Below are 12,577 nucleotides of genomic sequence, written 5' to 3' on the forward strand. Positions count from 1 at the left end.
CCAGCCACGTCCAGGAGGCCCTAGCTCCTACTACACCTTTTTCTCTTTGGCAATTCGCTCTGCTCGGAGAGATGCAACCTGAATGGGAGGCAGTGGTTTGTCGTAGTTGATCCCGCTGAAAGACAACAGCAGAGACAGAAAATAAATGGACACAGTCTAAGGAAGACGAACACTCGAGAAACCCAAAGCTCTTGCCTCCCAAGCTGCCAGGTGGTAGGAGGCAGCTCCAATCAAGCTCCCTCGCAAAAGAAAAAAAGCTGCATGGGTCATCCAAGACCATGTCTCCCATTCCCTTTTGACACAAAACCTTCCAGAAAACAGGCCTGGGCCACCATAGTAATACACGGTACTATGTGGATATCAGGTGCCCCGGAAATGTGTGAGGGTGCACCTCACGGTGAACTGCCTGCCCCTCCAACCCAGCCTACCAAACTGCGGCCCTGCTTCAGCTTAGGCCTCCCCTCTCTTCCCAATGGAGCATCAGCCCTCCTCCGAGGAGCTGTCCGTAGCCTGTGTCCCCAGGTCCCACTCTGGCCTGCCAGAAGCCCATGTGTCCATGAAAACTGAGGTCAGGGCCCAGGCTGCATGAACATTCCCAACCTCCCATGACACCCCGCTCCCCAGGCACAGAGACTGACCAGCAAAGCCCAGGGAGGGGGAGGTCCCACAGGCCTCCCCACCATCTCACAGAACCCTTGCTCCAGGGGTCTCTTCCACTCAAGTACTATGACCTCTCCACCTCTTTGACTCGCTCTGCCACAGAGAGCTTGGCTTTGCTTAACACTTTGTGCATGCCTTCCCCATTTCCTAGCTTCCCCCACCCCTACTCTGCAGGGCCCAGGTGGGGCCACATCTGTCTGTTCCCCCTGCATGTCAGCCCCTCCCACCCTGTCGCTCACCCCAGCTGGCTCAGTGACTTCTTACCCATTCTCTGACCTCAACAACACAGGTCTGCCCAGATCCGCCATCACATTCCCACTCTCACATGAATATCCAGGCCTTCTCCCCACCCCTCTTTATTACACCTGGCAAAGCTAAAGCCATGCTATGCTCCCCCAGTCTGCCAGCTTCAGGTAGGGTCCAAGTATCTCCACTGACAAGGGAAACCCACCCTCTGCAAGGCCCCCCAGCCAGGTCACACGGCATCACTTCCTCTTCCTTGGCACATGGCCTGGCCTGACTCCTTATGGATGCACCCCTGTGGCTAACACCTCCAGATCCTGTGGAAGGCCGAGTCCCCACCCAGCTGTGGGCCAGGTGTCGAGTTCTCCTCTCACCTCACCCTGTCAACCTTTGGTCCTGTCCACCGGCCCACATGGGATCCATCCCTCTGATCTGAGCCAAACAGACACCCACCTGAGCCCCCAAGACACTGTAGGCCTGTGCTCACCTCATGGTCTCCAACCAACCAGCTGGGCTTCACACTGGACCTATTCCCACTGAGGTGCCCAGGGCACTCGCCCTGCTTGCCTTCTTCTTGCCCTGGAGGTGTCACCCCGGGCCCTCTTGTGCGTAGCCTATGGACCTGCCTTGTAGCCCTCCTTTGACCCCATGCACTGCATACCACGACAGCCAACCCAATATCGCCTCGTGTTGGGGTGACATTCAGGAGGAACACCCCCTGGTCTCCTCCCCCCAGGCTTCCCTCACCCTCGGTCCTGCTGGGCTATTCCAATCACCTGCAGGATGGATCCTCAACCCCTGTAAGACTGCTCTGAGTTTGCGTCTCACCAATACGAGGACAAAAACGTGTCCTGCTCGCTACTGAACGGCTTGGCCCAGCACAGAGCTAGGCACACACCTTGTCCATAAATGTCAGCCGCATGAAACGATCTGCTAATTTAGTCCACAAATGTACACAGAACGCCTGCTCTTTGCTTCCAGATTCAGAAGCCCTACATCCACAGGCACACAAACACCACAACTCAAGTAGAGAATGTGAAGATGGTTCATCCTGTGAAGGAAAACACAGGGCCACGATGCGACTGTATAGAAGATAACGTGTAAGGGGGTCCTGGGCTCGAGTCCAGGAAGACTGCCCTAGGCATGAGCAGCAGGTCACAGCCATGAGGTAGGGAGCATCTGATGGAGGCCAGGCCTCAGGAGCAGCCAGGAGAGTCTGTCAGGGGTCTTGGCAAAGAAGTGCCCAGCTGGTGGCCACACTGAGAACAGGTAAGGTGAGAACCCTTGGTGTATGGCAGACACTCATCTGAGCAACCACAAAGGCCTGAGCCAGACTAGCACCTGGGCTTTACTTAGACATGTGCTTCCTACCACCTCATTGTAAAAGAGACATCTGGAAAGCACAGGGAGTGTGCAGAGAACACCCTGATAGCTGGCACTTGGCTCCTAGGTTGCCCTGCCATACCTGCTCACCCACAGCCACACATTTCCCTGCCCATCCTTTCGTTGGTCCTTTTCTCTCTTTTGTTCAGCTTCAAAACAATTACTCTCACCTCTATGCTGGATATATTTTAAAGGCAGAATCAAAAGACACGTGCCAAATTAGAGGCAAGCACGGCCAAGAAAGGAAAAGCCTCTCCCACGGCCAAGTCACATCCACCAGTATCCTCCGAAGCCTGTAGGCAGGGACAGACCCTCATCATGGGAATGCCATGTGCACATTTGCCAGCTCCCAGCCGGCCACACCACTATCCCCAGCTGCTGCCTGGACACACCGTTTGAACAATTTACTGACCCCACAGGGTTTAAGAAAACACTAAAAAGAGATTATTTCATCCAGTAGAAAATACAAAAATACCTTTCTGCCAACACGGAGGCATGCTTGGGGTTTTTCTGAAAGGGATTCATGCCAAGCCTGCCACACAAAAAAAGAAGACAAGAGTTACTCAACAAGAAACACCTGCTGAAGAAGGAAGTATCACCAACACGCTGTGCAAGCCGGTGTCCCCACACCAGCTCATCACAGGGGAGGGGCGGTAAGGACACGGGAAGCATACAGAGGCTTGATGGGGGGACTTCTCTTGCCGGCCGTCATCTTCATCAGGTCAAAGTGGCTTGTGTACAGCTGCGTGTGCGTGGCATTCTCGTCCTGGGCGTACAGCTGTCCTGTGCGCAGGGGTCGGTTGTTCTTACTCTGAGACAAAACCAATGGCAGTGCATCAGATAGATGGTGGCTGATCTGGAGACCTGACTTGGAATCTCCCAGGTTAAACAGAGTTCCTCCTTCACAACCTTCAACACAGACGTGAGCATACCACCTGACCACCCACTGCCTGCAAACGCCATTCCTCTCCACACGTCCCCTCACGCAAGCTCCACAATCACCCAGAGCAGGACACCCTGCCTTTGCAGGGAAAAATGACCGCTAGGCCAAGTGCCCAAGGTCACACAGCAAATGAGACCGAGTGGCTGCCCTCCCTGCAAGCCTCTGTTGCAGTGCACAGGGAAGAGGAGAGGTGCCAGCTGGTATGTGAATCTGCTCTCGGGGGCATTCATTCACAGCATCACCTATTCCTGGTAATCTCTCCAGCATAAATCCTACAGTTAAACCAAGCACTGCTAGCTCCCAAGACACCTCATTGTCCCACAGAACTTCAGAACAACCCGATGCCAGAGTGAAAACTCCAGTCTCGTTACACAGCTTGTGTAAAACCAGCACACTTGTAAGCAACCAAGACAGGACCGGGCCATAGGGCTCCCAGGGACCCTCCCCTGTGTCTACAGGCTCTGATCACCCTGTACCTGTACATAGTGAACAGGATGGAGACTGCGACACAAAGTAAGAACCGCTCACGGGAGAGCCATGCATACGTGTCCTCTGTGCTAAGTGAAGCTTTACATCTAGAAGAGCCACACCAGAGGAAACTCAGGACCACAAGATCAGCATGGGAGGGTCCTGAAAATGAGTCCACGTCTGTGAGCATTCCCGTGCCACAGAAAAACAAGGGAGAAAAGGCAGAGCAAGAATAAGATCAGGTACGTTACACGAACACCCAACAGCGAGCCCAGGTTGTGGCAGGCTGTAAGGGGGCTCCTGCCCTGCCCCACCCAACACACTGCTGCCAGCACATGTCTGCAGGCACCAGCTTCCCCTCCTGGCTGGTTCTGAACTTCATCAAATGGCCCTCTGCACAGGTGCTTGCCAATTTATTCACAATGTCACTGTCACATCCAATAAACGCATTTTTGCCTTTTTTTCTAGATCAACTTCTCATGTGAGCTATAAAACAGAAAAACAGAGCTTCAGCTTTATGCTTTTCCACGTTAACATTACGGCCGTCATTAGAAGTGCTTCCAACACAAGACAGATCAAACATAAGACCTCATGACGTCTTGGTGGTGAAGATACCACACATAGTATTGTTAAGGAATACCTGCTTTTTTTGTTCTTAAACAAAAAGCAAACAAAGGCTTTAAGGCAAATGTTTTCAGGAAAATGAAAACAGAAACGACGGTAGAAACAATGGTTTCCATACTGCGTCAGGGTCCCATGTGTGCCTCTGCCGCATCTGCCCCGTGCTGTCACACGTAGTGGGGAGGACCATGACTCGCAGGCACGGGACCCTTTGTCAAGGCTGGCAGCATGCCACGTGGGCGCCCCTTTTGTGCTCAGACCTTGGACACTCTCCAGAGTGGATGGGCGGTTGACAAGAAGGGGAAGTGGCAAAGCCAGCAGATGGAGAAACAGAAAGAGACCCTCTTGGCTCAAAACAACAAGAGGTATGCAGGTGGAAAGGTGGAAAGTGCAGGGCAGATGCACTCGCCAGCAGTGCTGGCTCTCTTGGGGGGTGGGGGTGGGGGCAGCCACTGCCACCATGGGCTTCCTGGGAAAGACACGGAATACCCAGCCTCTGTCTGCAGAGCATGTGCAAGGCACACAGTCAGCCGGGACCAGGGTCCAGACCAGTCCCATGGCTGGGGCTCCTGGCGGGAGACCAGCAGCAAAGGCATAGGATGCATAAACAAACTTCTCTTCAAATAAGCCAATGGAGCCAAACAAAGGCTCTTTCATTCACCTCATGCCTTCTCAAAGGAGAAAAGAAAGAGGAAAGAAATGAAGGTAGGACCGAGCCCTTGGGTGGCATGGAGCCTCCACATGGCACACAGAATTTTCCAGGCATGCCAGGTGCCACACGGGCCTCCTGCCTCGCCAGCTTCCACTCAGCCCTGGGGCTGGAGTTCCGCTGATGTGTGAGTGGAAGGGGGTCTGCCCTCACCTTCCCCTCTTCCCTCGGAATGAGCACGTTCTCGTAGCGGCTCCGGCACTGCTTGGAAGAGCGGTAGATGCGGCTGCAGGAGTTGACGACGTCACTGACAAGGTCCCAGTTGGGCGTGTGGGCCGGGGACACAATCGTGAGATTCAGGGGCAGTTCCAGGAGCTGCTTCACAGCCTGCAGGACCAGGTTTCAGGCACCAGAGGTCAGAGAACTGCATCAGCAGGTGCACGCGCGCTCCCAAGGACTACACCAAAGGACATGGACAGGAGAGGACGGGACGTGGACTGAGGGCTGTGCTCACCTGCAGCAGTGCCCAGTCCTCGCTGATGAGCCACTCGGGATTGTCTGGGCCCGACTCAGCTGTTGGCTTGGCAAAAGTTGGCAAAGGCTTGGCAAACTGTGTTTGTTGCTTCAACAGAATGTTCTTCTTCTGCTCTTTCCCTTCCCGTCGCATTTTCAACATGCCAGGTGTCGCACGGTCAAACAGTGAGCGAGGAGGGACTACTGGCTCCCCGTGGCGCTGCTTCTTCTTCCTGCCTGCAACTGGACAGAGAGCCTTTCTCAGTGACGTAGCTAATGAGAAGACACTGCCTTCGCAGAGGAAACGGGAACAAGAAGGACAACGGAAGACGCCTGTCACTAAGGAGCCTCTGTAGAGACAAACCCACTCCCTTGCTTATACGCCAAGCAGGACTGTAAGTGTAAAGGTTCCTTAACAGCCCGCAAGTGCAAAGCAAGCAGACATGGAAGCCTGGCGATGGGGTGTGCACCTGAGGGGTCCGTGCGGTGCCGCCTGCGCTCCTTCCTCACGTACACGGGAGGCAGCTTGGACTCTGGGATGGGAGTGCTCTCATACGTGAGACACAGGACCGGGTCCACATAGATGTCGTTGTCATCCTGGGGGGGTGTGGGCGGCGTCCAGAGCTGTGGGGACAAAGGAGAGCCATGAGCCGTATGAATAGGGGAATGCAGCCACCCCAACACACAGGGAGACGGGCACTCACTGGCATGACTTCTACTTGCCCATCGGCGCCTTCACAGACGTATTCCTGCAGGGAAGGGCCACGTTTCAGTGTCACAATCTCAGACGAACACTACAAGCCACCAACTATTTACCTGCATGCTTAGTAGGTCTTCAAAGCACCTATGACACATTTTAACAACCACATTTGGGGAAAAGCCTATGTGTAACCAGAAATGTCCAACCAAGGGTCAAGCATCACACAACGGGCTGCCAGACATGGAGATGGGCTTCATCTCTCAGAAACACACTGGATCCGGAGCCCCGCATACCACATTGTAGGCATCCTCCCTCGTATAGGTGAGAAGCTGCTCCTGCTCTTGCTCCTGCAGCGCCCGTGCCTCCCGCTCTTGCAGGGCCCTCACGTTCTGGGCCTCCCACTCCCTCACAGCGGTCAACACAGCATCCTGGTGAGAAGACCACAGAGAGGGGCTCTGAGATATGGCTACAGCAGGCCCGGCACCCCACACCCCAGCTCCACCCTGTCCCAGCTACGGGCTCTGGACCCCTTCCCTCCTCCAACACATATCCCTCCATCAAGCACCAAGCTGTGCCCAATTGAATGAGAATCGTTCCCTAGGGTTTCTCCAGACTTCATTTTTAATTTGTTTCTACACTGGTGGGTTGCTTTTTATTCCTTTAATTCCACACAAGTCACATTTACTTCAGGCCAAATGTGAATCTGAAGGCTGAGGCCCTCACAAACTACGCAAACCAGAAGTCTATCCTTACCTCGCTGCTGCCCTCTTTCTCTGGGCCAGTTGGCGTGTGGAATAATTCCAGGTAATTCAGAGCATATTTCTCAATAGGTGTAAGCTGTTCCAAAAATCATTGTTTTGAACAGGGTTAACAGCAAATTAACAAAAGTTAAGTCCCCATATAACACCCCAACACTTGAATCAAAAGAATGATTATTTTTACTCAAAGGGACCAAGGAAAATTTCATGGAAGAGTCAAATTTAAAATACCGAGGTATCTGGAAAAAAATTAAGCTGAAGCGCAGAAGAGAAAAAAGCTCTCAAACCTGTTCCATGAAGTCAGCTAACTCCTCCAGCTGAGACGGCTCTTCACTCCACCTCGGGCTGTTGGTGCCGGGTGACCCTGGCACAGCTTCCTCCTCAGGTTTCTGGGCATCTTCTTCCAGATACTCAATGCTCTTGAGGGCCTAAAGAAATAACAGATTTATGTTACTTTCATAGTTTTAAATTATGGGGTTTTGAAAAGGAGTCACCCCACATAAAGCCACGGAAACGCCTCCATTCACTGCACATACAGCCTCCCCGTGGACATGCTCTCGCGCATCTGAGACCCACTTGGATACGAAGAACAAAGCCCTAAGGGTGACAGAGAAGGCGTGGGAGTGGCTCCCAGCCTCACTGGACACCAAACTCCAGGCAAGAGTCACGTGTCACCTGACCCCAAGAACAGAAAGGGACAGGACATCCCATTCAACCTTACACCCAACATGCCCCACGGCCACGGCTCTGACAGAGGAGAACAATTCTTCCTAGTGCATGAGACAGGGGCCACAGTCCACAGCATTCACAGAAGACAAACGACCCAGAGCCCTAGGAGCCAGAACCAAACCTGTGGACAACAGATCAGGAAACACCAGAGAAAGGAAGGAGGCGCCTTCCCAACAGCCAGGAGCTCCTGCCTGATAGGCACGTGTACTGCAGGGGTGCACCTTCACACATCAGGCGAACTAATGGTTTCTGGTTACCAGGTATCAGTTAGGAGCTGTGCAACCTCTCTTTCTTGGCAATTTGGCAAAACCTGCAGCTTAAGATGTAACCTGACCTCACACTATACACTATAAATTCTTCCACACTGACCGCATGTCTCAGGCCAAAGTTAAACACTGAAGCACCCAGAAGAAAACAAAGGAGGAAGGATGTCCTGACCACCCAGAGTCAGGAGAATGTCTTTTGAGCAGAACATGAGCAACAACCGTGATAAAGATGGGCTGCTGGGGGGATTCAGGACCCAGAGTTCCTGCTCACTGGCAGACTGCAAAATGCAGGGAGGTTTTCTACACCATGCACCCAGAACACAGAAGGAATGCCAACAACTGAGAAAAATAAACAGCCCAGGTAACCAAAAAAGGGGGGAAAGACATGGGCAAACACTTCACAAGAAAGTACCCACTCTGCCAGGGAACATGTGAGGTGCACAAATTCATGGGTGGACAGCAATGGGCAAATTAAACCAGAGACATGGCCCACATCCACCACCATGCTGGTTCGAACAGTTCGCAAAACTGCCTGACAGCCCTGCCCATCACACACACGCTCAACGATGATGCAGGGGTCCCACCCCAAGGTGTGCTGCCTAAAAGTTAGCAGAGAGAGAGAAAAAAAGGGGGTGGTGGTGGTTAGCAGATACACACATGCATCTGCCAAGAGACACACAAAATATTCAGAGATACATGGCTCAAAACACAGACTGTGGCCCAATAAAGAAATTACAACACCACACAGACTATAGTGTTGTACTGCCATGAGAAGCACCATGACCCTGAACCAGAAGCCAGATCCTCACAGGCAGCCATGTGGTCAGGAGGCACAGGAGCAGCCCTCAGGGGCAGGAGTGGTAAGGAAGGCAGGCGGTTTTGGTGGGGGGGAAGGGGTTTCCTATAGTGCCCTCTCATGCTGATTCTCTATGACGTGTACTTCTCAGGAGGCTCTCATGCTTCAAAAAAACTTCAAAAAAAAGCCATCTTCCTGCATGGGTCTTCTGAAGAGCATCGCTCCTGCTGGAGACTCCCGGGCTACTTGGGCATCTGGAAGTAATCCTGAGACCCGATCCTCAGGGCACTGCTGGCCAGCACTGCCCTCAGGCTCCCACATTCACTTCACCTTCAAAAGACCTCTCCAGTCTCTCCTGCTCTCACCTGGCCATGCTGCTGCCACGCAACTGCACCCCTACTGCTGGCCTCTGCTCCAGCCCCCACAATTTAGACTCAGCACAGAGCCAGAGGGCTTTTTTTTTTTTTTAGACTTTTTATTTATTTATTCATAGAGACACAGAGAGAGAATGAGAGGCAGAGACACAGGCAGAAGGAGAAGCAGGCCCCATGCAGAGAGCCCGACGCGGGACTCGATCCAGGGTCTCCAGGATCATGCCCTGAGCTGCAGGCGGCGCTAAACCGCTGCGCCACCGGGGCTGCCCAAGAGGGCTATTTTTTAAAATGTGGCCAGGCCCACTACACTCACCCCTCACTCCCTCCTAATCCTCTGCCATCTGTACCGTCCCTCTGCCCATAGCACCCCCCTGCTGGACATCGCCCACCCTCTGCAGGAGAGTCCGTGTTCTACTCCCTTGCTGGTTTACAGGCCTCCTCTTACTGGGATGGAAGCTTAATGGTAGGGGGTGGGGGAGACTACATCTTCCATTCGATGCTAGGTCTTTCCTGCCAACAACATGCCTACACTTCACAGCACCTATGTGCTGCTCTGTGTGGTACACACGTCCCTGAGACAACTGCACACAGAACAATGCATTTCTCATGCAAATGCCCTCCCACCTCTCATTTCTCTCCTAGGACACATGCAAGACTTGCAATGGTGAAATCATTTTTTCTGAGAATCCACTTTCTTTTAGGTGTTTTTTTTTTTGACCTCACGCATACATCTTTTTTTTTAAAGGTTATTTATTTATTCATGAGAGACACACAGAGAGAGAAAGAGAGAGAGAGAGAGAGGCAGAGACACAGGTAGAGGGAGAAGCAGGCTCCATGCAGGGAGCCTGACGTGGAACTCGATCCTGGGTCTCCAGGATCATGCCCTGGACTGAAGGCAGCGCTAAACTGCTAAGCCACCCAGGCTGCCCATTATGCATACGTCTTTAAAAGAATGGGGCTGATGTATCTGTCTCTCCAGATGCAGAAAGAACCATAAGGTATCTCTGTGTGTGTGTGGGGGGGGGGGGGACCGGGGACATCATACACAGGAAACTTCTGGAAGGAGGCATGAGGACCCACATTAACGGGTGGTCCCTAGCAGAGAAGGAGGGTCTGGTGTGGGACACTTGCTCTTCATTATAAATTCTTGAAAGTTTTGTCATACACATTTATTACTGTTCCACCAAATGAGAACTTTTAAAACAGCCAAGGCTACAGGCAAGTCCTCTTCAACAAGGGTGTGAGGACAGGGAAGGGGGTGAGCAGCACTGCAGGGGAGCCAGGGGAGCCTTCTACCACGGGCAAGGGCATGGGAAGAGGCCCAGAACACGAGGGTCCCTCCACAGCCAAGAGCCCAGAAACCGACACCCAGGAAGGAGGGGAAGGAGGGGGCAACCCTGTGAGGTGGGCCAAGGTGAAGGGGGAAGTCCTGGGGGAGCTGCAGCTAGGCCACTCCCCAAGAGTGGGTCCACAGTGTGTCTACACAGCAGCACTACCCAAAAGGAGCAGCACACAAGCCATGTGAGTACTCTAACATCTCTCACGTGTTAAAAAGTATAAAAGACAGTATTTTATTTAACCCAATATATCCAATCATTATTTCAACAAGTAACCAACATAAAATATTAACAAGATCATTTAAGTTCTCCTTTGTACTGTTCTCAGAATTGGGTGTGCATTTTACACTCACACACAGGGCTCCTCTCGGACAGGAGCTGAGACAGTGAACCATGGGGACGGGCAGGGTAGGGCAGGGTGGGCAAAGTAGGTCATAGGACAGACAAGGCACTCCAAACCACTAGTTGCCAGCTATGGCTCAGGGGAGGCAGTGGGGCTCAGGAAGAACCAATGAAGACAGAGATGACTGCTGAACTGGGCAGCAGGTGCCTGGAGCCCCCAGACTTTCCACTGCTCCTTTACCTGCTTGTCCAGACGAGAATGCCCGTAACAGAATGAAAGCAGGCAGGAGGGGTGTGCCAGAGTGGAGCAATAGGGGCCTGCACAGCAAGCAGGGAGCTCAGGACCAATAGCAGGTGCGGCAAATCCTCTATGACCTCCAGGGCAAGCAATCTGTCCTCACCTCAATGAAAGGTCTTGCAATTTTGGGTGCAATGATTTCTGTGGCAGAAGGCTCTTGAGAAAGGACCACAAATTCCTCTGCCTTCACTGGAAAGCCGGCGTCATCTGTTGGAGAGCACACCTCAAACAGCTCCTGGATGGTCCGCTGCACACAAAATGCACATCAGTGTCTAGCCAGAAACAGGTCAGTGCTGACCTGACCATCAAACTGCAACACCAGGGAAACCGCCAAGCCACTCCTCATCTGCGTGCATTAAACTGCGTGACCCCTTTACCCACCCCCAACCCCATCACCACACAGCAACCTTGAGGACTGCACACCATTGACAAGTACCTGCGTCAGGAACGCCATGGAGTAGTCATTGCCCTGAGCAGCTACTTCCCGGATCAAGTCTTTGGTTCCATTTTTCAACAGCTTCTCTTCAATGGAGTTACCACTCACAAGCCTACAAAACAGACATGTCATGTACAATGACAGCTGGGTCACCTGGGGGGCACGATGCCATGAGCGGTTCAGGGGGCAGGGGCCTGGTGGCACAGCACCCTGGACCCTTGGGCAGGAGCCACGAGGCTACGTATACATGGGGCAGTCCCCTCCGTGGCGGTCAGGGCCACCTCTCCCACTCTAGCTCTAGCCACCGCCACCTTCCCTTACTGCACTCTGTCCCATGCCTCTGTGGTCATGATCGATTCTGCCATCTTTCCCTCCACTGGTCCCCACCTATAAATGTCCTACTGGGTCCTCCAGGAGGACTCCCTATGTGGAGCAGCTGCTGTCCCCAGTGCTGACAGCCTGCAACGCACACATAACATACCCCTCATTTTCAAATGGTCACGCTTAAACATAATGGTGGACAGCATCTGCTTCACCACACACTTATCTGCATTTTGCTTTCTTACTGAGTGGTGTGCTGCAAAGACTCCTACTCCCCCAAATGGTTTCAGTGGCTGCTCAATGCCCAAGGTATGGCAATACCTCACCCAAGCATGGGCACTCTCTGGTTCCTGCTTTGTGCCTTGTAAACAAGCTACAAGAACCAGGGATACCATGGGCTGGGCCCCACAGAGGGTAGTGCTGGGGACAAAGGACAGGCATAGTTTTCAGTTCAGCAGACTCCACTAAACTGATGTCAAAATAATGCCACACTCACATCCCCAGTTAGGGGTAGGAGCTCCCTTGGCCAACACCACTGGCACCACCAGCAGCTGTGGCTGCTGCTGTCCCGTGTCCCAGTATCTAAGCAAGGCCACTACACATGCAGCCTCCTACCCTTTACCTACCAAGCCTGGGTGTACCACAAGTGTGAGCAGGTGGGATGGCCTATTCAGATTCTCAGCTTCCTTCCCCCTTTCTCAAAGAAGGGCTCATCTATCTTTCTCCTCAACTTGTAAGAG

The 12,577-nt window shown here is 52.9% G+C and overlaps 1 protein-coding gene across 36 annotated transcripts in view; it reads right to left on the reverse strand.

The window, feature by feature from the left end:
- The window catches only part of EP400 (E1A binding protein p400), a 100,703-nt gene that overhangs the window by 22,283 nt on the left and 65,843 nt on the right, over window positions 1-12,577 (reverse strand). For 31 of the 36 annotated variants that reach the window (XM_072722591.1, XM_072722589.1, XM_072722577.1 and 28 more), the window contains 12 exons: window positions 11,517-11,628; window positions 11,184-11,327; window positions 7,226-7,366; window positions 6,934-7,017; window positions 6,474-6,608; window positions 6,185-6,229; window positions 5,951-6,104; window positions 5,482-5,723; window positions 5,181-5,354; window positions 2,961-3,097; window positions 2,762-2,818; window positions 37-115 (listed from right to left, as the gene is read on the reverse strand). In XM_072722591.1, coding sequence (XP_072578692.1) covers window positions 37-115; window positions 2,762-2,818; window positions 2,961-3,097; window positions 5,181-5,354; window positions 5,482-5,723; window positions 5,951-6,104; window positions 6,185-6,229; window positions 6,474-6,608; window positions 6,934-7,017; window positions 7,226-7,366; window positions 11,184-11,327; window positions 11,517-11,628 — 1,504 coding nt within the window. The remainder of the gene's footprint in view (window positions 1-36; window positions 116-2,761; window positions 2,819-2,960; window positions 3,098-5,180; window positions 5,355-5,481; window positions 5,724-5,950; window positions 6,105-6,184; window positions 6,230-6,473; window positions 6,609-6,933; window positions 7,018-7,225; window positions 7,367-11,183; window positions 11,328-11,516; window positions 11,629-12,577) is intronic. The other 5 variants (XM_072722579.1, XM_072722593.1, XM_072722583.1 and 2 more) reach the window with 1 other exon arrangement.

This window comes from Vulpes vulpes, chromosome 10 (assembly GCF_048418805.1).
Source record: "Vulpes vulpes isolate BD-2025 chromosome 10, VulVul3, whole genome shotgun sequence".
NCBI classification, from domain to species: Eukaryota; Metazoa; Chordata; class Mammalia; order Carnivora; family Canidae; genus Vulpes; species Vulpes vulpes.